Genomic DNA, 26,871 nt, shown 5'->3' with positions numbered 1-26,871 from the left:
ATTATGACCTGTGCTGATGTCGGATGCTCAACCGACTGAGCCACCCAGGTTCCCCTAAGCTTCATTTTTTAATGAATAAACACATTATGTTTGAGTGTACTGGCCAAGTATTTTGATAGTTTTCACATGGAATCTGAAGCTGAAAAATCAGCTAACACTAAATGAAACCATGATCTGGGAAAACAGGATTTCTAATAAACAATGGTAAAATGAGCAACTCAAGCTGTTGCTCAAGCTGTTAGGAGCAAGGATCCGTAAGACTTGGTGAATGTGGAGATTACAGCAAGACTTGAAGATCACTAAGTTACACTTTAAATATTGACATAATAACTTCATGTCTTCATGCAGTTGTTTGGAGGCACATTTTATTTTTCCCTTCCATGTAGTAATATCTCAAGAGGATTAGCAAGCACAATATTTAACTCTTCTGTAATAAACAGAGCTGCTCTTTTCCATGAGCCAATTCTTAGAGTTAGTTTTAATTCATTAGATAATTAGTCTTGCCAATGGATAAGTCATTTCTTCAGTAGGTTAGAAGACATTCTTGCTTAGATAATGGTTTATACATATTGTTTTGGGGCTTTTCTCTTTTGTTCAAACTAAATCATGATTTTCCCAATTCATTTTTTATTATTTTTTTTTCTTTTTAATATTTTATTTTTGAGAGAGAGAGAAACGGAGTGAGTGGGGGATGAGCAGAGAGAGAGGGAAACACAGAATCCAAATCAGGCTCCAAGCTCTGAGCTGTTAGCTCAGAGCCCAACACAGGGCTTGAACTCACTAACTGTAAGATCATGACCTGAGCCAAAGTCAGACACTCAACTGACTGAGCCACCCAGGTGCCCCCCAAAGTCGTTTTTAAAGAGCTAAATCAGTGAACTCCCTCTACAATATATTGTTAGGAAATCAATTGTTGGTTGTAGATAAGAGGTACACAATAATATAGTAAAATAAGAAGGTGGTAATTTTGTGTTAATAAAGTGAGTAATGCTTATTTAAGCAACTAAAGATGCATACGATATTTCTTATTTTGTATTAAGAGCAAACACATTTATGAATAAATACTTCACGTTAAGTAGCTTTTTAAATTAATTTAGTACAAACAATAAATATTTCATAATCATTAATATATTAAAATTTTCCAACTGGATCTTTCTTTTGTATCTATAAGGAAGACAGCTCTTTGAAGTTGGTAAATTTAGAGTATTTGCCAAAACATTTTTGGTTATTTCAATTTTGAGAATAACTCTATTATAAAGCATATGCATTTAGCTAAGATATATATGTACCTGAAGCATCAAGGCTAGCACATATCTATCACATAGAAAATTCACAGTAAATATATTTTGAACATAAGAATATACAAAGTCTCAAGAGAAATTCGGCACTTCTGCCAATAGTTAAATTTGCCTGTGTTAATTTAAACTAAATTTAAATACTGTCATTGATTCTTAGATAATTATGTAAGCGGTGATAATGTAAATGTGTATATGAATAAAAGGTATATGCCTTTAAAAGACTTAAAAATGAGCACAAATTCATAATACTCCTTAATTATAGGAAAACACATGCTATCCTTTGCAAGATATGAGCTACGTACCTGACAGGTAATGTTCTATCTCCTTTTCTCCTATCCATTTCTCTTTGGGGAACAGGATACCAACGGAAATTCAGTTTCCAGTTAAAGCCCCCATAAGTCATGTCTGATCCAGCCATATATTCAAAGGTATCATCACTAATCACATCAATGATGGGGCATACAACTGTTTTCCTGCAGAAAAATCAAAACCAGTTTACATATAAATAATAATTTAAACACTACATTAGCTTTTTCAAACTCAGTATAGCTGACTAGTTGAAATTTAATCATCTTGTGACTTTAATATGATTTTATTTTAATTTTATCCTTTCTCTCTGTGGAATCATTTCCTTTCACTACATCCTCTTTACAGTCTCTACTTCATTCTATCATTTATAATCTAATCAAATGTACTAATTGGTCTTTAAGCTGATTTCCATATGCATTCTAAAGTACTAACTCAGCAGGATGAACGTGGTCTATTTTTTATAAAACCTCCACCAACACCATGATTAGTAGAGCTGCTTTGATATTATGCATCATTTTAGCTAGGGCCAACTGAAAAACAATAGCATTCAGGAAGCAGAGAGTGGATGATGGCAAATTAGACCTGGTATTTTGAATCTGAAAGGGGATAAGTTAGTTTAAAAAGATAGTTTTAAGAAAAAAAATAAACTTCTTTTCATGGGAAAATACCTGCTGGAAAAAAACAAATAAAAATCAACAAACAGAAACAGTAAAAATCATGAACATCAGTGTAAGTAAATGTTTCCTCTGAAAGATATTAGGGACTCGACAATTTCTAAGTGTGTCCTTTCTAGATCTTGGAATTTACTGTAAACAATCTGTGTATTTTAAAATAGGGAAAGATAAGCAACTTAAGTTTCTGGCATTTTATCTCATGACCCATTTCTTACAGTTAAGAGGAAGAGACAGGAGATTTGGTGTTCTCGATGGTGGCTTTTTAGGGTAAGAGACTTTCACCTTGAGAGAAGATTAGATATTCTATTAATCCATTTTGTGCTTTCCTCAGTCTTCCTCTACTCCTGGCTTATATGTTGCATTATGGGATCAGTCTGTCATCTCTACAGCAAATGTTAAGGTCTACTCAAGTTTGCTTTGCTGGTAGCTAGTTCTGGAAACCAGAGCTTATTTTTCATATTTACTAGGTGGTAAATATACAAATATGCTTTTGAATAGCCCATAAATGTGGAAAGCAAATAAATGTTGTCCATTATTTATCCTGGTTTTGCAACACCAGTATCACTAACATTCATTTTATTTTATTTTTTTAACATTTATTCATTTATTTTGAGAGAGAGTGTGCATGTGTGCATGTGAGTGAGAGAGAGGCAGAGAGAAGGTAGGGAGAGAATCCTGAGCAGGCTCCAAACTGTCAGCACAGAGCCCAATGCAGGGCTTGATCCCATGAACTGTGAGATCATGACCTGAGCCGAAATCAAGTGTGGGACATTTAACTGACTGAGCCATCCAGGTGCCCCACTAATGTTCATTTTTCAATTAGGTCTTCTGTTCCACACAATTAGCCAAAGCCTAGAGTTCTCTGAAATCAATAGGATTTATCTAGTCTTGGAAACATTTCTTGGTAACTCTGGTCCCTACAAAATCAATACCTTTCTTCATTAAGTTTAATGACTTAATTTTTAGGGAGGCAAAATTAGATCTACTAACTTTGAATAGGACTTTATTATCTAGTTGTGGCAACTTTAGAACTTATAAGATGGACAAACATTAGAGTTCACTATATGAAAGTGCAATCTAAACATGTTACATTAAAAAATAAATGATCTATTCTTGATGATATTGAATATTGCATAAAAAATTCAGTAAGTTGAATATGAAACACATGTTTTAAAAAGCAGCAAAATGTATGAAAAGTTGCCAGGAAATGCATTTAAGATGCTCTAAGTTCATTTTACTTTGCCAGTCTCACCCTCCTGTGCATATTGGACAATACACAGACTGGAAAATGTTACTAGCTGTATACAACACTCAGCTGAATAAAAGGTTCCCACTGCTTTCTTCAACCGCTATGGCCCATTTTACTAACAACCTCCATCTATCTTCCTGGCAAGTACCAAATCCTGATGTAGCTGCACTAGCTCACACTAAGCAGCCCCTGTCTTGGATGTTTAATTAAAAACTTCAACTCTAAGAAGACCTTTCTACTGTGGGTGAAATGACTACGCAAACAAGGTGTCATAAGATGTTTTGTTATTATATCAGAGAGCATTCGACATAGGTGACTTCATTAGGTGCTTAAGAATTATAATCATTTATCATCAATGTTTATGAATATCCACAAAAGAAGCTCATACTTGGCCGCATCATCATCAGAAAGAATTGCAGGTAAGTATGAGGGTTCTTAATTTCTATAAAGTATTATTCAAGTTTTCGTATTTTACAATTTGTGTATACAGATTGACAACATCGTTTATATAATTAAAATTCTAATAATTTTTTGTATCATGATTTCATTCCAATGGAATGTGTGAGTGTGTGTCTTCATTTTTAAGATCCTCTAGGTGGTTTTGAATAAGACATTGAATAAAGGCAGTGAACTAGTAGAGAGAAGACTGGTCTAGGAATGGGAAGAACTGAACTATTGTTCCCATCACTTCCAATAACTAACTGGGTCAAGCTCCTTCACTTCTTCATCCTTCCCTATTACTAGGTACACACAAGAACATTTACATTGCCTACCTCATGGGGTGCTTGTGAGGATGAAATCAGGTGTTTTGAAATGTATTTTATAAAATATGGCACCATTTCAGATTGGACTCAGTTTCATCACCTTACAAAATGAATATTCAACACATTTTTTACTGTTTGGATTATTGACTATTTCTTAATCAAATATTCATATTCAGCATGAATAAGCCAAGGTCTTTATTCAGTGGAGGAGGGGTGCTCTTTAAAAGCTAGAAGAGACAGCTGGGTGCCTCAGTTGGTTGAGTGCCGACTTTGGCTCAGGTCCTGATCTCAGGGTTCATGGGTTCGAACCCTGCACCAGGCTCTGTGCTGACAGCTCAGAGCCTGGAGCCTGTTTCGGATTCTGTGTCTCCCTCTCTCTCTGCCCCTTCCTGGCTCATGCTCTGTTTCTCTTTGTCTCTCAAAAAATAAAGAAACGTTAAAAAAAAATTAAAGCTAGAAAATGAATCTCAAAAAGCAATTTACAGAGAAGTTTTGACTGGCACCTGGAACTGTCCTAACAGGCCAAGTCAAAACCCAGGCATATGTAACACATGAATTCTTACCTGTCTTCTTTTATTCTCGCCAGCAAGGGCTCCAGCCATCCTAACGTGCACTCACAGTGTGCATCCAGAAAAGTTATGACCTGCCCTTTTGAAGCGGCTGCTCCTCGAAGGCGGGCACGTATTAGCCCAGAGCGTTCTTCCATTCTAATAATTTTTACTGGCACCTCTAAGTTTTTCACATAATTCTCTAATGTCAACTTGAGAAAATCTGGAATGTGCAATAAGAATTGATAAAGTTTTGAAATTATTTTAAGACATAGCAGAAATACTACTACCCCAGATGGAATTCAGCAAACAGAAATGGTAGCAGACTTCTATCAACATGTTTTTTTTTTTTTTTTTGGATTAGGTGAAATAGATATGTAGAGATTTTTATCAGTAAATCTGGCAAAGATAAGGACATTATAGGACCTTAATATACCAGACTCTAATTTAGAAATTGGGCCACATTGACAAACAGAGACTTCTTAATTATAAGTTATTTCACTTTTACCTGCACTTAAAAGAAAACAAAACAAAACAAAACACGATAGATGTCCAAAAAGTCATACTAAGGCTCAATCATTTGATTGTTTGAGTTGGGAAAAAAATAAACACTTTTGAAAATTTTTTTGGCTGATTTCTTAGGTTAGTATGGACCAAATGGAATCATGGGAGAAACTGGAAAAATTAGTTTCATATTCCTGGAGTTCCAGGTACAGTGATGAAAATTTGACAGGTGATTTCAGGACTCATGTAATTACAAGGAAAATACAGATCATTGCCAAGCTATCTTTTTGACCATAATAAAGTTTTCTATTAAGAAGGAAAAATAATTATACCTCTTTCACTGGCATCATCTACCAAGATGACCTCAGAGAGCAGATAGCGTGGGGAACGATTTATCACACTGTAAACAGTTCTAAGGAGAGTGCTCCAAGCTTCATTGTGAAACACAATGACTACGCTTGTGTTTGGAAGTTCATCAGGGTAGACCTTTGTCTTGCATCTGGAAAAGAAAGATGACAGACATGTTAATAAATTCATTTTTCATTCTGATCATTGTAATAAAGAATATCCATGATAACACAACTTTAGACTTGATAGCCCCTTACTAAGGAAGCATTTCATGATTATCTAAGATAATTTTCCTTTTTAAAATGCTTTGAGTAATTACTTGGCATTTTGAAAATTAAATATGCATGGTTACTAATATTTTATCTTAATTCCTGTAGGGAACAAAGCAACATGATTTCCACAAGGCTAAGAAAGCTAAAATAACATTCTGAGACTCTCAATAGAAGTCTAGGGTACAACAGGGACATATGAATTCATTGACTGGATATAATTTTATTCCTTGTTTAGAAAAAAGATTATCATATAGCTCAAAAAGTCATAAGAACATGAACAGATATATGTTCCCAGGGTTTTAAAGCATGTAAAACTGAGATTGTTTTTCTGTTCCAAAATCGAGGCATATGTGTTTTCCATTCAGTTTGAGAATACTATAAACCATGTCTGATTTGAAGGAAAGGTTTAGGGGCTAGATTTACTTTGCAGATTCCCAATTAGTACTCTATAATCAACACTGGAGATGAGGAAAGGGAATAGGCTACCAGCACTTCCCAAAGTGTGATGTGCATAGGAATCACCTAGAGATTTGTTAAAATGCAGATTCAGATTCAGTAAGTCTGGGGTGCAGCCTGAGATTCTGCATTTGTCTTTTAAAAAAACTTCCTAGTGATTCAGATGCTGCCAGTCACACAGACTGGCCATAATTGTCATTACTTTTAGAACTTGATGTTTTGAGAAAAACTTTTAATTTTTCTTAGAAATCCAAAGAAGCCCAGATTTAAGTATTTGAGCAATCTAAAAAGATGCATTTGCACTCTCCCTCTCTCTCTCTCAAAATAAATAAATAAATAAACTTAACAAAGGTTTAAAAGGGGCATCTGAGTGGCTCAGTTGGTTAAGCGTCCAATTCTTGATTTTGGCTCAGGTCACAGTTTCTGAGTTCAAGCCCTGCATCAGGCTCTGTGCTGTCAGTGCCTATCACTCGCTCGCTCGCTCTCTCTCTCTCTCTCTCTCTCAAAATAAATAAACTTAAAAAGATACACATGGTTAAATGGTATGTGTGGTGCTCTAGTGATCATCCCAAGTTCAACATGTAGATGGTCCTTACCCCATCAACTTGTCAACATTCAGATATTTAAGTCATTGTAATTATAATATTATAAAATTACAAAAGTCATTAAAAAATGCCATTTGGTATATGAAATAGGAATGGAAGCTTATTCACCTTAGGTGATTGTTTCATGTAAAATATTCTAAGGAGCTAGAGAATTAAAATCATCCCATAAAATAAAATGAACTCAATACTTCCTGCCACTCCTGAATGATCTAATATATGACACAAATAAGCATTGTTAAAATTAGTCTCCTTCACAGGTGAATGAAAAAAATTCAATAAAATGGGGGAGGTAAGGCATATAATTAAAGACATACTGATTGTATGCCTATTGAGACTTTAATCATCTTTTAAAATGGTCTAAAATATCATCTACGCAGTGAAGCCTTCTGCAATGTAGTCAGGTAAGAAGGTACTATACCAGAACTATGACATTTTTCTGCATATATTTGGAAATAAATTATCATCCATACTATAGAATATATTGTGTATTGAGGAAAATCAAAATATAATGGGAAAAAGTACTTTGATCTGCAGTCTTCTTTTCCCATTCTGGTGGCAAGATGGAAATGGTTTCTATATTTTTCATCAGCATTTGACTTGGGCATCCAGGAAGCCTATCGCTAAATGAATTCAGAAAGCCATCTTGGTAAATCAGAAATGTTTTCTCCACGATTTTCCTCAAACCTCCATTTTTCTGCCTCAACGAAATAGCATGCTAAGCAAAAAGTATGGTAAAGACCATCATCATCAACATCATCATCATCAATAAAAAATAAAACTAGAAAATCAGGCTGAGAGCAGTCCAACAGTCAACAATTATTGGTCTAACACAAGGAAAAGTGTTTATCTGTAAGGGCTATCATTGGAAAAACAGTGATTTCTTTTAAGTTAACTTTTTTTTTATGTTATATAAGCATATATGTTGTATGTTTTGTACTCTAAATGCCAACAAAGAAAAAATGGATGAGACATTTAGATAACTCTAAAAAAATTTTTTTTAATATTTTTAATACTTATTTTTTTTTGAGACAGAAAGAGACAGAGCATGAGCAGGGGATGGGCAGAGAGAGAATGAGACACAGAATCTCAAGCAGGCTCCAAGCTGTCAGCACAAGCCTGATGCAGGGCCTGAAATCACAAACCGTGAGATCATGACCCAAGCCAAAGTCGGACGTCTAACCGACTGAGCCACCCACGTGCCCCTTAAATTTTTTTTGTTTATTTATTTTTCAGAAAGAGAGACATAGTGTGAGTGGGGGAGGGGCAGACAGAGAGGGAGACACAGAATCCGAAGCAGCTCCAGGCTCTGAGCTGTCAGCACAGAGCCCGATGTGGGGTTTGATCCCACAAACCATGAGATCATGACCTGAGCTGAAGTTGGACACAACCGACTGAGTCATCCAGGCGCATAGATAAATCTTTTAAAATGAAAAGCATATATTCAAATCCAGCTTCTTAAACTATTTCTATCATGCTTTGTTTTTGTGGTTAAAAAATCTAGTCACAAATGTTAATTTTATATTCAATATATGTGACAAAGTTACGATGAACTAATTTACTATTAATGCAACTATTATGTTTACTTAGAGAAAATTTCCACTGTATCATTATTTAACGTAGCATAAAAATAAAATGTCTAATATTTTTATTAATTCTTCCTCTCCTTCCTATTTAAACAACTAAGCAAAGGAAGTTTTGTGTGATAATAAAACAATTTCTAGAATAATAAGAATAATTCTTAAGCTATACAAATTAATCATTTTCAATATCAGTTATCCTGTTATCTCAAATGCATAGATGCTTATGAACAGGAGTCATTATTTCCATGGTTTCTACACTGTACCTTTACCATTGCCTGTATTTCATCACATCTATTGTTTCACTTATAGTAAGATACACTATCATTTTGTGTATCCCTAGGAAAGAAAAGCAAGTTATCAAATAAACCATAGCATATGCTTTTTTATCATTAAAATCTATTTCAAACCTAAAATAGAGCTTACAGAACAATCCTTCAAACTTATTTGGACATAGATTTCTATCAATATTGTCATGCTTGTTTATGAATCAGTCACACCAGCTTTTTGTGGCTTTGAAGTTTCTTTCATCTAGTCCAACGGTCTCCAGCTTGAGGTTACATTGCTTAACATATGAGAGGCATATATTTAGCACATATCTCAGTAACAAAATATAAAACAGCTTCATCTTGTGACTCTCTTTCTTGGCACTATAAAGTTGTGCTTTTCAAATTTTAAGGTGCAAAGCAATTAGGTGGGCATCTTGATAAAATGCAAATTCTCATTCGGTAGTTCTGGGATGGGCCCAAGATTCTGCATTTCTAATGAGATCCTGGTGATATTGTCCCTGCTGTTTCCTGGTTGACATACTAAAGAAGCAAGGCTATATAAATCAGTCAGCTGTTGATTAACAAGAAAATACAGAGTTGTGGTCGTTACTCCAACAATAAATATTTTGGTATGAAATTTCATACTTGCCACTGTTCCCTTGCCTTTCTTTGCCCACATTTTTTTTCCAATATTGAATCAGATTGTAACTTTTCTCAAGATATGTTGAATGACAGTTAACCTCTGCACCTGTAGTACAAACAATGTATGTAGCTTGGATGAGGTATGCCTATGTGAATAGCCATGACCACTTTCGTTTGTACAAGCTTAAGAAATACAACTGCTTATATAACAACTTCCACCTGGTAGACGATGACTGTAACTAACTGTTGACTGTAAAACTCATCCTGATTTCAGACATACAAAACTAAAAAGGTACATCTTAGGACAGGTAAATACAATAATTTTTTTTAATGTTTATTTATATTTGAGAGAGAGACTGTGAGCGGGACAAGAAGGGAGACAAAGGATCCGAAGCAGGCTCTGCACTGACAGCAGTCAGCTTGATACAGGGCTCCAACACAAGAACATGAGATCATGACCTGAATCAAAGTCGGACACTCAACCAACAGCCACCCAGGGTGCCCCCCACTATTTTTTGTTTAGCCAAGAAAAGGTACTTAAATGTTGTTTAGTTTTAGTTTCCTTCTTTTCTAATGCCTTTACATATCTAAGCTGTCAGAGTTTTCAACTCACTGCTTTTATAAGAAATAATTTAAAACAAAACAAAAACAAGAAACCTGTATGATGGAGGTGGGGTAAGTACTTAAATAGATTGGACCTCTCTAAGAACCTCTTCTCCTGAGACATGACAAATGACTTCTTTGTTGGCAAGAATTATTTCACCACTGTCTACCTCAGCTTTTACATCTTTTACATAATAAGATTAAAGTAGGTAATCTGACATGTGCAGCAGACCTTGTTTGGTATGCACTACACATAAAACCTAGAACCTTCAAATGGTGGATTTGGAAACAACTTTCAAATGTTAACCAGTTCAAGCCTTTGTTTTACAGAGTACAAGCCTCCAGTCACAGAACTGGTTCAGTATTCCACATACTGAAGTAATAAATAATAATAATAATTTTATTATTTAATAATATTAATAACAGTAATGTTTTTGCCCCATATTATATGCTATATTAAGTGTTTTAAGTGATATTATTGGTGTGTGCAATATTAAAAAAAACATTTGAATTTAAAAATATGCCTTAATCTTACACTCAAGCATATATCTTTAAATCAGAGAAATAGCTATTCCCCTAGAATTATTCGATTAAAACGTTGCATAGGATATCAGTTTTCATTGAGATTAAATAGAGACCAAATATTCTTTTATAAATCTGTCCAATGGAGACATTATTTTTCTTTTATGTAAACATCTAAATGGGATTGGCAAAAGTTGACATTATTGTGGGAATACAATGTATATGTAATTAACTTTGAGAGTAAAAGTGGCAGACGGCAATAGCAATTTTCATCAATTTGAAAGGAACATTTGATGCCCATTTACTCAGATGAAGTTCCTGAAATCTGGTATTCCAGTAAAATCATAAGTTTTATTATAGCAGTGTTTTATATTTATACTATATTATGACATTCTAAATCTATAATACTTGAGAGGAAGTGAAGGATTATTTCTTTTTAATTCTGTAATAATGTACCTATGGTTTTTAATCTTGGTTACATACTGGAATAAACCCATGAGCTACCAAAAAATACTTACCTATGGGTTTCAACCACAGAGATTCTGATTCTGATTGCCAGGTGCGACGAGATTTTAAAAATCCCTTGGGGATTTGAATGGGCAGCCAAAGCTAAGAAAGGTTGCCTAAAGTTATTTAACAGAAATACACTGATATTAAATATGTATATGTGTGTGTGTATATGTATATGTACGCATATATTTATATATAAATATATGTAAAACCTTTTTATTTACATCAAAATTTTAAAATAAGATGCTTAAGGTTAATATAGCTCTTTTTTGCAGTTATATCAGATGAAATTAATAGGCACTTTTCCTGTAATTGTAAGCACTAGAGTCAAAAGGTCTTCTCCACTTCATTTACAATCTGTTCTGTCACCTGAATGTATACTGATGGTGGTCCAGTCTTCTGTGTACCAGCTGTTGATTTATAAATATATGAGAAATAAATCCAGTTGGTCTCCTTTAGAGAGAATGTAGGTATAGAATCATATTTCCAATGTCGGGAGCATGGAAATACAATGAAATAGCATACCTATTTACCATCTTTCCCCTTGGCTATGCACACATTATAGGAACATAGACCGTTACAATTTGATTTTATCCTTTTCAAAGCCATATTGATGTTTTCAGATAAGTTACCGAACACAACATGCCACATCAAAGAAAGAAAAATTGACTATAAGAGGAGAATGTGAAATCACAAAGGATCCGTAATTACACAGTGGTTTAGTTAGACACAATCCATTTAGGACTACAAAGGCTGTCAACATTGTAGTTTGCATGACTTGTTGAATTGCTGCTCAGTGAGTCAGTGGTTACCTTTTACTGCCTCAATCAAGAAGATTAATAATAGTAATTAAAAATAAAGACTTACAATACAAGTCCTCTATATACTTCTTATTTTTAAGAGCTATGGGAATTGCCTTGAACCTTGCAGAATTATGTGTGGTTTCTATGTTTCCCAATCATTAAAATTCATATTCACACAGGGAAATTTCATCATTCGCCAATGCATCCGTGCAAAGAAAACTTGGGCAACAGCAAAGTGATTCTTTCATAACTGAACAGCTTGGGGCCCCAAGTAAAATGAAGCACTTAATTTTGCGTAGGTTTCTATATGTTGATTTATATGTACGTTAAACCTTCCAAGAGTAAGTTCCTGTAAGTCATAATTATTGACTAATTTGTTTTTAAAATTCATATGTCCCAAGCACCTTTATTTTAAAATCTGGTTGGACCCTGTATTCATCCTTGGCCTATTTGCTATGAGATCCTCTCCTCGCATCTTCTGTGCTCTTTGAAGTATCGAGTTGGGTGGAGAGGGAGGGTTACTGGGAAATAAGCCTTTCCAAATATCCTATATTTGTTGCCTTCTGTTTTAAATATGCCATAAGGACCTCGGCTAGGAGAGTGTCATGCTGTAGGAAACAGGAACAGAAAGCTAGGAAATTTCTTTCTACATCTCCCACACATCTCAGAGAAGACCACTCAGCCCCCTTCCCTAGCCTCATACCTCATGTGTGCCTCAATCCTCTTGACATATTATCCTTTTTCACAATATAGCTATTTAATTCAACAGACTCAGGGATTCTTCAAAAGAAGGAAGGTTAATATGACATATCTCTGCCTTTCCAGAATTTAGTATCCTGCATGTTACAAAATACATTTAATATGGAGGGCTGCTGCATGAAAATTTCACAATGAGGCAGGCTATTGTATGAATTATCAGATCAACTTCTCAATTGCACCTTTGCATTGTTATAATCTGAACTGGAGGTGTAGAAATACCAGTTTTTCTACTTTTTTTTCCCTTAATCTTCAGTTGGTTTTATTTTTCTAGATGCTAGAGCCAGGGCAAATAAATGAGCTAGGAATAGGGAAGGGAAAGAGTGTAAGAAAATTGATCTGCACGTCATTGTACTATAATACAGTCCCCTCTAACATAGGTAACATCATTCCTATTTGGAATATGAGAGCAAGCTCTGTGTCTGGAAACCTATGTTTGCCTCCCCCTTCTGCTGTATAGGATCTGTGAGCGAACTCCTTAAATTTTGGTTTTGTCATCACCTAAATCGAAGGAAGACTGCTGTCATTTCTATATTGCAGTACTTTTACAGAAAGCACATGAAATTATAAAGGGATTATGTGAATTCAATCTATTATGCTATTCTTATATTACTAAGCACTGTCTCGAATATTACAGATAAAGTGTCCATAATTGTTTGGGTCAGCTTTTCTGCTGATAGGATTCTGACCATTGCCATGTTCTAATAACATGTCTTTTGTCCTTAGTTTTTCTGGCCAACCTGCCACTTTATCCTTTACTTCCAGTGCCATTTCGATAACAGATCTGGTGTCTAGACTGCCATGGCTTGAGAACTGCTACTTGCTTGTCTAGTGCAGTGGTGTGGAATTCAGGTCCTGCCTCCTTCTCCTTTAGTCTTCTTTAGTCTTCTAAACCATTTATTGACCTAATCTGAAATTTCTCTGACTGCCCGTGGCTGCCTGCTAATCTTCCTGCTTACGTACCTTAATTTCTGCTTATTATTTTCTGCTGGAAAAACTCCGAGGGCATGTTCTGCTTGCCTGCTGAGATCTCAGCTTTTTGCCTGCTCTTGAATATCCATGAACTAACTGTCTAGCAACTTGTGTTCCCCCCTCCTACCCCACTACTTGCCTTACCCTATGGGTTAGTCTGATTATCAAATATCGCATTCCTCAGCCAGGGTTAGGCCATCTCCTCCAGCAGTCAAGCCCTGGTTTAAGAAACATCATAATAAGATAACCAGTACTAAGTGATGAACATTTATTAAACTCTTAATCATGCAGCAGACATTGTACTATATGCTTTATGTTCTCATTTGACCCTGAGAACTGAAACCTCTGCAACCACATAGGTTTGCTATCAGAGCTGTGACAAGGCTATAAACTCATAAATAGCTTGACTGCATGCTTCAAGAGCTTCCAGAAAATAAATGGATACAAACAATAAATTGTTCAAACAATCCCCTTCTAAGGAAAATAGGTTGCTCAGCTGTCTTCTCAGGATCATATATAACTTAACTAGACAAATGGCTTGCTTATCAATTGACTTCAAGACTCCTCATTGTATCCACCAATCCTAAACTATTACATCACTTAACTTGACCAATCTCGGTAAGATTCCTGCATTGAAAGATCAGTCTTCAACCACTAAAGCCCAGACCTCCAATCTCTGTAAATATCCACCTTGGCCTCTTCCATGCAAGATGGCTAGGACTGTCTGTCAATGTGGTGGTTATTCTGGTGGCCTTTTATGGAATCGGCAGTTAATTATCTTTATAATATTCCTTATGAACTAGCTATATTGTTATTCCCATTTGATAATGATAAGTCAAGAACCTAGTGTTCAGATTGGTTAAATGCAATAATCTCCCCTTATCCATGGGAGATACCTCCCAAGACCCTTCCACTGGATGCCTGAAGCCATAGATAATACCACACCCTGTATATGCTAAGATTTTTTCAACACATACATACCCAGGATAAAGTTTAATTTATAAATTAGGCATGATAAGAAGTTAACAATAATAATAAAAATGAATAATTATAATAATATACTGTGATAACAGTTATGTGAATGCAGTCTCTCTCTCTCTCTCAATATATTATTGTACTATAGTCATCCTTCTTCTTGTGATAATGTGAGATGATAAAATGCCTACCTAATGAGAAGAAGTGAGATGTATGACACAGGTACCATGACCTAGGGTCAGACTACAATTGACCTTCTGATGATATGTCAGAAGGAGGATTATTTGCTTTGGTAACTTAAAGTCAGCCTCAGGTACACGAAGCTAAACCACAGATAAGGGGAGACTCCTATAACTTGCTTCTAAGTTGTGAACTCAGTTTCAAACCTTGGAACTCTGACTTAAAAAGGGGCTATTCTACCTCTTTCCTAAAAGAATAATGTCCTTCCCCCCCTTAGGAAAGAAACTGCTTTTGTTAGGGGAAATTCTGAGACAAGGTACCTGGGAAGCAAGTAGGGGCCTGAAGGTATGCATTTCTAGGAAACAAAGGAAATAATTAACTATTTGAAGGAGATGAGAGAAGACTGCTTTGTTCCAAGAGAGTGGGAGCTCCAGGTAGAAAATACTTAAGAAAGTAGTAAAAAGGGACTAGTGAGAGGAGATAGCAATAAAATGATGAGAAGCTAAAGAGTTCAGCAGACTTTCTTCAGGGGTGTGATACCTAGAGGATAGTTTAAAGATGAGCTACGTCTAAAGTTCATATTTGACTACAATGTTGTAATGCACTCCAGCCTCCTCTCCTATTGTCCATTACGTTTACCCTACTCATAAATGCACTGCATTCGTGGTTAAGTGAGTTTGTCTCTATTTTGAGGAAGAGGCCCATTTTGTATCTGGATTATGCTGAGAAGAACAGAGAAACCAGTCACAGAAATAACGATAAAGTAGCAGAGTTCACCCGGAAACTAAACAATTATTGGGAGGGGCTCTGGACTTCCACACATTATTCTTTTGGGGTTTAAGCTAACCTGATCTTGACTTTAACAGACTAGGTACACTCAGTTGACATCTAGTTTATTTTAAAAAAACAAAAACACAAAACTTTATAGGAGATCTAATTTCTATCAAATAAATGGCAATCATACACTACTGTTGGAGTTATTTCTATGATGCTAATAATTAATAAGCAATGTTTTTGTTTTTTCCAGGACATAAAAGTGATAAGCGTACAAGCAAGTTTTACATTCTTTCTATTGTGAAGAATTCTCCTAAATTTTGGAAATCAACTATAATTCAACTCTGTAGCTAAAAGTAAAAAGAATACATTTAAGTAAGTGCTGTGTGTGGCCTTTGAGGTTTTGGAAAATGAATTTATGAGCTTTTTCCCTTTCTGTGATCTCTCAGTATAACTCTCTCATGCTATTGAAAGTATTTAACAATGAAAACAATTCCATGTTTATTGACTATATAAATACAATTAAAGCGACTTTGCAACAAACTTACTATTGCCATTTTTAGGCTTAAATTCTTACCTTTGTTAGTGAAAGTAACACTGATTTTTATATCAATAGACTTGGACTCTAAACCAAGCTTTGCTTGGGCCATCATTTATGTCGAGTCAACTGACCCATGCTGAACCTCACATTTTTCACTTCTCTGAGACAATGAAACCACCATCCACCCAGGTTCAAAGCCAGAAACTCTGATGTTGACATGATGGTGATATGATGACATCACAAGTTACCAATCCTGATGACTCCTACCTCAGTGTCTTTCTTATGCTTCCCTGCTATTGTGCCCTCTCCATAGACCACCGCCTCTCCTTGTTATTGCATAGAGTCAAAACGGTGCATTTATGGAACATTCTTGATCCCCGTAGTATTATCTTCCTCAATGCAGACTAAAATGCAGATCCAAAAACCACCCTTTTCTTCAAATGTTTTTGACATTGCCTTCATTGCCTAATGCTAAAATCTAAAGGCTCCTCTAGATCTGGTTCAGCCCCACTGATGTTACATTCTCTTCTCACTACGGCATTTAACTCTTAGCAATACTGAACATCTCAAATTTCCTTCAGGAAACAAAGCTTTCTCATGCCTTTATCTCTTTCTATCTCTAGAATTCCTTGTATTTGGACAGCGTTCTTTGCTGAAGACGTCACACATATTCTAGTAGGGCTCAAGTCACACTTCATATTTTCCCCAGGGATATTTAATTGTTCACTGTCCTAAAATACTGATAAATTTTATACATTTATTCTCCTTTCCTTCTTATATAAATTAGGACTCTGTGCCCAGAAAAAAAGGCACTCCTTCTTCCAGTGAAACATGGCCCCTTACCAAAATCATAAGCAGAGTGTATCTACTCTTTCAGCTGGGTATCTTTGTGCAGTGCAAACACTGGACAACTCTGTAAGGATGCCCTAAGCCTAGAAATTCTTTAATTATCCTGTCCATGAAGACAATTAGCTCTGTTTTGAGAGGCAAAGTTCCATCTTTAGATGGAATTTGGGGTAGAATGAATAATGGAGCAAAAATTAAGGAGGTAAGTGCATTTTATTTGGCCTCAATGTGGAGAGTCGACATGTATGGAGTCAAGTATGTGGGCTTTGTGATAATTTTTGCTTTGGCTCAGATAATGTTTTCATTTATTTCTAGATTTATTTACTATAAAGCAACATATATCTATGTATTTATCTATGCCTGTATCTATATCTATATCTATATCTATATCTAATCTATATCTATATATCTATATCTATAGATATAGATATATAGATATACAAATCAACATAAGTTATACTTAATAGGGGTGCCTGTGTGGCTCAGTCAGTTGAGCATCTGACTCTTGATTTTGGCTCAAGTCATGATCCTAGGGTCATGAGATTGAGCCCCACATCTGGCTCCATGCTGAGTGTGGAGCCTGCTTGGGATATTCTCTCTTTCTCTCTCTCCCTCTCTCTCTCTTTCTGTCTTCCTTCTTCCCCTCTCCCCCACTCCTGCTCTTTCTCTCAAAAAACAAAAGTTATATTCAATAATATTTAAAATATTCAACAAAATTGAATATCATGGATTTTAACACTAAAGAAATGCTTCAGGGAACTATACTTTGTTTCCTGGCATAAAATTTTAATACCGTATGTTATATATATTTACAAAACCATTTTAAATCCATGAAAAGAACAAAATTAAGATCAAAGTCCCATGTGTAAAATAAATGAAGAAATTAAAGCATAGAAACAAAATTGCATTACCTACAAAAATAAAATTTTAAAAATGCCAAATAATAATTGCAAGGTTTAATTTCTGCTAAATTAAGTATCAATTAAAAGACTGTATGCATCATGAATTTCTCTTCTTCTATATTTCTCCACACCTAGTTTTAAGTAAGAAATGAATTTTTTTTCTTCACATTAATTTTCAGTGAGTATAGCCATTGTTACCAATGGCAACAATAGGCACATCATTTTAGGGGAAGGGACATTTGTCTGATGTTTTCACATTATCAGATTCAGGTGACCATTTTGGATAAGGACACAGTTGAAGAAAGTGTTGTGCCATTCTAGTGAATCATAGTATAAGACACATGATGTTGATACGTGCCATTACTAATGTTAACAATGATCACTTGAGTAGGATGGTATCTTCCAAGTTTCTCTAATGTGCAGTGTTTTTCTCATTATAATAAAGAGCTTGTGAGAAGATAATTTGAGATTTTGTATACTTTTCTGTTTTTTTTATATATATTTAATCTGCTAGTGATGCCATCTACTGATGATTATTGCCTTTAATATAGATCTTGGGCATGCACGTTTTCATACATTTGAAAGTGCATTCTCGTGGCAAATTTCTAAAAGTAGAATTGCTGATTCAAAGGTAAATGCACATACAATTTTACTAGATATTGGCAAATCTCTCATTCTAAAGGTTGAGCATATTTGCTTTCCTATCATCAATGTTCAACCATTTTTGTTTTCCCATAGATTTGCAGATAGAATGTACTAGCAAACTTTTAAATTTTCACCAGTCTGACAGGTGAGTAAAGATATCTCAAAATAGTTTCAACTTGCATTTTTCCAATTGGGAATGGAGTCACACATCTTTCAATATGTTTAATAGTCTTTGTATCTATGCGTGTGTGTGTGTGTGTGAGTGTGTGTGTGCAAATCACTGTTCTAGTTTTCTCCACTTAATTTTTTTTTAAGTTTTTATTTCTTTTTTTTGAGAGAGAGAGAGAGAGAGAGAGAGAGAGAGAGAGAGAGCGCTCACAAATGGGGAGGGGCAGAAGAAGGAGAGAGAAGCAGGCTCTGCACTGTCAGCACAGAGTCCTCATGCAGGGCTCAACTCATGAAACATGTGATTATGACCTGAGACAAAATCAAGGGTTGGACACCTAACCAATTGAGGCACCCAGGCACCCTTGTCCAGTTTTGTATTGAAGGGCTTTTTTGTTTGTTTGTTTCTTTGATTATTTGTTTTGCTTTGTGTTCCTTGATCTTTCTGACCTATACATTATAGTGATATAATCCTTTATCAGTGATATATGTTATTATTTCTATTATTTGATATTTCTCTTCTCATTTTACTTATATTTTTGCCATGTAAATCTTATTATATACATGCAAATATTTCAATTTTTGTTCATTGTATCTGCACTATAATTACAGATAGAGAATATCCCTTCACCCAGGTTATGGAGGAAGTCAGCTTTTGTTTTTGTTTTTTGTCTTTTAATTTAGATTGCTGGTCGATATGGTGCTTATTCTTTTGTATGTTGTGCAGCACACATCTAATGACATGTTTTTTCCAAATGACTAACTGGTTGTTTTTAGCCTCACTTATTAGCACTAGGACAGCGATCTCAGATGTCACTTTTATCATATTTAAACTTCAATTTATTCTTGTATTTATCTCTATACTTTCTATTTCATTCCACTTATCTGTGTACCCATACCCCACTATCACACTCTTTTACTTACAGAACTTTATACTATGTGTTAATATTTGGTAAGACTAGTAGCTTTTTTCCTTTGCTTACCTAGTTATTCTGGCATGTTTATTCCCCATGTGAGGCCCACTATATCCATCTTATTTTAATGAGTTTCAAAGTATCAATACCCTCCGTCATGCCAAACTTTGCAGCATGCTTATTAACTAGAGTTTGAATTTTAATCAATTTTTTCTCTTAAGGTAAAATGTAAATACAACAAAATGCACAAATATTAAATGTAAATTTCCCAAGCTTTGATAAATGCATGCACTCGTATAAGCTAAACTTCTATCAAGTTATGAAACATTATTATAACTGAATAAAATTTCTTCATAAGCAAGTTTTTATCCCAAATCAACCACTTATCTACTTTTTTAAACCATATAATTATGGTTTGTACAGTAAGTGCTCTTTTATATAAGATATTTCATTCTCTCTCTCTCTAAACAGACACACACACACACACACACACACACACACACACACTCAAAAAAAAATGTAAACTCCTCTTTTTACCTAAACAGATTCTGAACAACAACCTTATTACCAAGCATTTTTTAAACTATAGTGAATAATTGAAGTCAAAGCCATCTCTATATTTCAACTCCTCCCTTCCCATCATTTACACCTCATAAATGCCCTGGGCCTCAATTGTTATTGCTAAATGTAACATAAAATACCATGCATCAGTGACTGCAAGCAATATCGAAATGTCAAATATATCTATTCTTAATTTCAATGTAATGTTAGTTAAGAGCAGCCATGGCTACTGAAGAATGAGAATCCTGGGTGATAAATACTTTTACCTGTAATAAGATAATTCCTAAATGATTTATTAAAAATGAAGTAGTGAATTTTAGCATAGTATACCATCTATTCATCTACAATTAGATGAATTAGAGAAATAGTGAATATAATGATTGCTAAATAGATTTGGTATCTGTCCAGCAGCCTTTGCATGTTGCTGGTAGCTATTCTACTGAGCTGTCTAAAAAATGGTATGTGTCTACATAATTTCATTAAAAAAATTCAGATATACATTTGATTTGAAAAGGACTTATAAAGGGTGCCTGGTGGCTCAGTCGGTTAAGCGTCTGACTTCAGCTCAAGTTATGATCTCACAGTTCATGGGTTCGAGCTCCATGTTGGGCCCTGTGCTGACAGCTAGGAGACTGGAGCCTGCTTTGGATTCTGTGTCTCCCTCTCTCTCTGCCCCTCTCCTGCTTGCCCTCTGTCTCTCTCCCTCTCTTTCTCTCTCAAAAATAAACATTAAAAAATAATAAAAAAATAAGAAGGACTTAAAAATCCCACAAATTGTATATCAGTATAATAGATTTCTCTTTTAAACATTTCAGATTTAAATCTACTTGGTTAAATAACTAAAGGTGGATAGTTTTGTATGCTAAAGAAATTCTAGATACTATCTTCAAATAAACTAACCAAGTGATACAACTTTTGATTTAAAAAATAGAAATCAACTTCTTAAACCAAATAGTTCTCCTCTGCTAAATGTAAAGTCTGGACTAGACCTAACAAAACCCTTAAGTTAGTCTTCTTTATGATTCATTTAATCAGTATATTCTTTTCTTTTGTCCTTAAATTCTTTTGGAATAAAGTGGAAACAAAAAACAAAAACTGCCTCTCTTCTGTGCACACCATAGCCCCTACTATTTCGATGATGCTCTCTTACTAATCCAACTTATTCCGTGTTCTCATACTTGCTAAACCAGTCCCTACTTGAAGAGGCAACATATGTACATCAGCTCTTTTCCCTAAGTTCTCTTCCTGAGAGATAACTATGTTGGGTAGATTTAGCTTTGGCTTCCTCATTGCAACCCCTATTTCATTAGTTTCTAGATGGTTTAGACTCCTGGTACCAACATGGGAATTTACTCCCTAGGACAGTTAACCTAATTTCCTTTCTGAAGAATTCAACCCATAGAGACATCCAGCACTATGACAGGTAGGAGAAATGGAAACGGGTAAAAAGAGGTAGAAGTGACTGATACAAGGTCTGGAACACAGTAAGGAACCTAGACCCTTAAGAGACCATGATTCTTGCCACTATGAGCAATGTTATATGTGGATTTCCCATTTCCTGGTTTTACAGGTTATTTAATATTCACAGAATCACAGATGAGGAAAGTGTCTTACAGACATCTAATACCTTTAATTTTATGGATGAGGAAACTGCATCACAAAGAAGAAACCTGGCAAAGGCTCACAAATATGTGGTGGCTGTGCTATCACCAGAATCTAGGTTTTTGAACTCCTTAAACAGAGTGACCTTGCCTCTTCAGTGTGTCCAGGGGCTACTGGGAGAAATTTCCCCATAAAACACAAATGCTTTACACATTCCACGTCTTATGAAGAATATGACAACAGATTAAACAAATAAAAGAAACAGTCCAGGTCAAAGTTCATTCAGTAGTTTACCGAAAATCATGTTGGGGATCAATATAAATACCCGCCCTCTCATTTTTGTATAGTCTATCTTTATCTGATTTTCTTATTATTAAGCCTTCTTTATCTTTCATGAAGTTGGCTGTTTAACATACACATCACATTTTCATTGAAACAACACAGGAAAAGTGAAATATTTCAACTATTTCAAAAGCCTTTCTCATTGACTAATAATTTATATAATTCCTTACAGAATTTATTATAGGATCCTTTTAGGAATTTAAATTTTATATAGATTATCTAGATTTCATTAAGATTTCCTACATAGGATTTATAGATAAAATATCCAATAGCTTCTTCTCTTGGGGGAGGAGGATCAACCTATAAATTGTACAGAGAGAGCAGGCAGGAACAGAATAAAGATATAGAGAGAATAATTAGTGAAAGAAAAAAATGGTGAGGGTCCCTCAAATGCTAGGAAAAGGCAATCACACATAGCATTTGAAATTTTCCCCAGTATAGCAAACAAAGCTTGAATTGAGACAATAATGGAGAAACTAGTAACTATTATAAAGAAATGTTGTGGTTATTTCATCTTTTGGAGGATATAGTAGTGTGGCCTTTGGGAAAGAGGAAAGGCCACTTTGTGCTTTACTTCAAATACTAATAATAAGTAAAACAATGGACTTTCTACAATAAGAGAAAGAAGAGATGTTTTCAGCCAGGGCAAGAATAAACTTCATTTTAATGTCAGTCTTTGTGTTCTAAAAAAAATGTTTTCACATCACGAGAAAGGTTTCAAGAGTAGTGAGTGAATAGAGTTAGTGTCTGAAATCGAATTCCTTTTTCCACATGTTGTAGGAAGGAATAAGTTATCACTGGAATTTGTTGCTAGACGCCTCAAATAATATTGCCTTTCATTCTCCAAGGAGAAATTACTGCAGTTGTGATTGTCAAGTTATTACATACTCAAGGTCACTCCTCTCTCAGATGTCAAATGGTACATTATGGATGCCAATTTTAGGAAACCAAATCAACTTAAGCCCAAAGTCAAAGGAAACACCTACCTGCCCAACAAAACAGTTCAATTAGGTGCAGTATGAAGTCAAGGAATTATTCTCATAAGAATTCTAATTACAATAGATACTGGCTTTAAACACAGTGGATGAGAATGATTCACTCCTGATTACTGATGTTACAACTTGCTTTATTAGTGTTATTAACACCAGAATGGTAGAATTCATAAGAAATTCAAATGTAGAATTTCATATGAGATCAAAATTTTAAGAATTTCTACCACAGGGCCATAATGTAAATATGCAAGTTAAAATAGCATTTGATTCTTCAAAGATATACATGGGTGTATTTATGCACAGGCACATGTATGAATATGTGCACATATATTTTTAAGATCTAAAGTGAAGAAATTAATGGAAAAAGAAATCAATTTAAGGTCTTGTAATGTAGAAGAAAGTGACATTACAATTGCTGAAAGAATGTAAATACTGAAAATTGTGTGATCCCTTTCTTTGGTACCTCATTGAATAAGCAGTTTCTTTTTAGTTCTTTGAGCTTTAAGATTTTTACTAATCCTAATAGTTATTTTCAGTTTCTTATTCTACTTTGTAATCTCTATTGCTTCAAGTTTTCCTGTGTATTAGACATTCAAACTTACACTTATGAGTCATGGATAAAATTTACTCTTGGAACATAGGGGAACATCCACTTGTGGGGGGAGCTGTTTGGTCAACATGATTTCAGTACCTAATGAAGTAGATGAAGGCAGATGTACCATAAAGCCAAAGAAGATCAAGTATGAGAGCCCACACTACATGGCTCATTCAGTACTCTCAATCTAATTTTATGATCACAAGTTTTATTATTTTTCTTAAAGAAGACCCCAAATGGCTTTAGTTTCCAAGACCCACAAACACAGACGTGCTTGGAAGTTAAGTATGATGTGTATGAGATGTTTCCTTATTCCTCACTTAGCCAGAAATTAGCTTGCTGCTGGCTGAGGACTGTCTTATCTCTGTCTCAGGCATCTAGCGGCCACATGTGCCAATTGACTGAAGGTTTCATCAAACCACGAGCTCTGCTAAACACTATCACTTCCTAGGTGGAAAGTGATTCTGCCTCAGCAGGAAACAGGATCTGACCATGGCATATTCATTGCCAGCGACCACAAAACTATGTTGGTATTTTGATAGCTCTAATTCCGAAAGTGCACTCAAGCCAAGGCCATCTGAAAATAGCTTAACTGGAAGCACAACTGGGCCGGTGAGGTGTAGCTTCATCCTAAGCAGAGCTGAAGTGTCTTATTTGTAAGAGACATCTGAAGTGATGAAACCAAATTTGAGGCATGCTAGTGATGTTAAGTATACCATTAATGTGACTCCCTACCTGATATTCTCTAGAAGAATATGGATAGCAAGATTTACATTTAGATAGAGGTTTGGGAAGTGGCATTATTAGAAAGAATGAGAGGGGTGAGGAGGTTAGGAGGCAGATTTTGGCACCAGATTGCCTAGACTCACACCTTGACTCCACCATTTACTTTCGATGGGACTTTTGGAAAATGATTTAATCACCTTTCCCTTTAATGTCCGTATCTTTAAAATGAAATTTGTTACAACCTCTACCTTATAAGGCTGTTAGAGCAGATGAATTGATACATGAAAAGCACTTGGTACAATGCCTGCATGATAGTGAACATTCAATAAATATTATTTTACCATTTATTAGTTATTATTTATCACTATTATTAAAGTAGGCTAGAAAACAGATAACAATTAAACATATACTTAGGAGATATTTGCATATTGTTGATTGATTATGATGTGTGGGGAAAGACACAAAGAAGTCTAAGAGGATTCCAGATTCACAAGAATATTATCACTATTATCACTATTATCACTAATAGAGATAAGCAATGTCCAAAGGAACTGATATGGGAGATGCAAAGAGAAATCATGCATCACTTTAGGTTATATGTTGACTCTTACAGATGCAAGAAGATATGGAAAACAAAAGATAAAAATGACTTTGAAGCTTTAGGGTTACTTAAAGGTGCAGACAGATAATTGGTTCACAGACAACTGTTGACAAAATTTCATCCACTAATAGATGAAAAAATATGACTCAAGAACAGATACTAATGTTCAAGCCATGAGAGGCAAAAGAACTCTTGGAGGAACCTTGGAAAGAACTCAGAGAATTTGGATAAGATTCAAGATAAAGTGATTTCATGAAAGGCATAACCAGTAGTGACTAGTAAGAGAAAGATTGAAAAGTCTCTGTTGGATTCCCCAATAAGAAGTCCATTCCTCTCTAATCCTACTGAAAGGATTCCAACAGTCTTAGGTTGACAGACAGATTACACTGGGTAATGTAATAATTTGAAGGTAAGTAAGTAGACAGTCAATTGAAAACTAATTTTTCTAGAATGATGGCTGTTAAGAAAAAGTGAGAAATAGTTCAACCACTGGAGGATTTGGGGTCAAGGTAGGGCATGTTTCTTATTTGAAGGTTTATTTACCTGTTTTTTTGTTTGTTTTTGTTTTTTGTTATATGATAGATGTGATGTGAGAATGTTTATCAGCTGAGGAAATGTAGCGAAGGAGGGTTTGAGGACTGAGGAGGAAATGTGGTTACTGCCACATCTCTGCCTCTGGCTAACGGTGGAATATATAGAGAATCACCTTTCCACATTCTTTGAGTAAAATGAGTAAATGTAATTCTGGCTGAATGCCAACATCCCAGGTGACTATGGAAAGTGAGCTGATGAAACTCAGACTATTCTTTGTTTGGGTTCACCGATCTATGTAATTTACCTTTTATTGACTAGCTCTTTTGTGGAATTGTTATTATTTTTATTTTCTGGAATCTAATATCTGATCTGTATCTAATGGGATAATCTGGTGTCCTGGAAACTGAAATGTCCTCCTGGCACCATACCATGTCCTTGATGGATGCTCCCTGTTTCAGTAGATATCCCTGGTCTTCCCTTGCAATATATAACTCCTAGACTCCTAATGCTTGGCTAGGGTCTTATTCTGGAATATTTTGTATATTATCAATGAATTCTAGAGGTGATTAAGTATACACAAATTCCATTCACACAGACTCTTTTGAAAATAAGTCTTAAAATAAGTCTTTTTCTGAGCAGAGCTTTTTTTCACTTTCTACTTTAAATACTTCTATGCGGTTTTAATTTATTGTTATTGTTTTAGTTATTTTAGCCATGAGCATTCAATGTCTCTTAGAATCATGAAAAATGAAAATTATTTTAATCTTAACACTGCATAATTCTCATATTACTGGAATGCTGATTCTTCAGCCAGGGATTTATTTATTTTTTTGCAGGGGATAGATATATGTAAAGCTTTGTACACATAAGGAAATCATCAGAGTGAGCATGGTCTATAAAATTCATGAAGCTAACAACTGACAGAACATGTACATAACAGCATTTGATGTCACTGAAGTCAAGAGGTATATAAATTAGAATACAACATATGATACATTAAATTAAAATATAAATGGAAAAATGTTGATAACCTTTCTTCCTACTAATTTAGACAATTATATATTCCCTTTAAACATACTGAACTGGTTTCCAAATGTACAGCCAGATGTAATCCCCTCCAGGAATAGTACTTTGCTCAGCTTTATGTTTCCAAATAAGAAGTTACGTGTGAGCTATGTACTAAATAGTGAGAATTTCATCACTGGAAATTGAAGTTTACATTTTTACTACATTCTTCAGGCACAGTGTTTATAAGCAGTAAGGGAAATAAGTACATTTTTTTAAACCCCCAATAC

The 26,871-nt window shown here is 34.9% G+C and overlaps 1 protein-coding gene across 3 annotated transcripts in view; it reads right to left on the bottom strand.

The window, feature by feature from the left end:
• The window catches only part of GALNT13 (polypeptide N-acetylgalactosaminyltransferase 13), a 550,480-nt gene that overhangs the window by 217,287 nt on the left and 306,322 nt on the right, over positions 1 to 26,871 (bottom strand). For all 3 annotated transcript variants that reach the window (XM_043576749.1, XM_043576748.1, XM_043576751.1), the window contains exons 5-7: positions 5,679 to 5,845; positions 4,858 to 5,065; positions 1,601 to 1,771 (exon numbers count right to left, since the gene is read on the bottom strand). In XM_043576749.1, coding sequence (XP_043432684.1) covers positions 1,601 to 1,771; positions 4,858 to 5,065; positions 5,679 to 5,845 — 546 coding nt within the window. The remainder of the gene's footprint in view (positions 1 to 1,600; positions 1,772 to 4,857; positions 5,066 to 5,678; positions 5,846 to 26,871) is intronic.

The sequence above is a fragment of the Prionailurus bengalensis genome, chromosome C1, assembly GCF_016509475.1.
Source record: "Prionailurus bengalensis isolate Pbe53 chromosome C1, Fcat_Pben_1.1_paternal_pri, whole genome shotgun sequence".
NCBI classification, from domain to species: domain Eukaryota; kingdom Metazoa; phylum Chordata; class Mammalia; order Carnivora; family Felidae; genus Prionailurus; species Prionailurus bengalensis.
The sequence above is the reverse complement of the archived record's forward strand: the minus strand, read 5'-3'. Positions and strand labels throughout refer to the sequence as shown.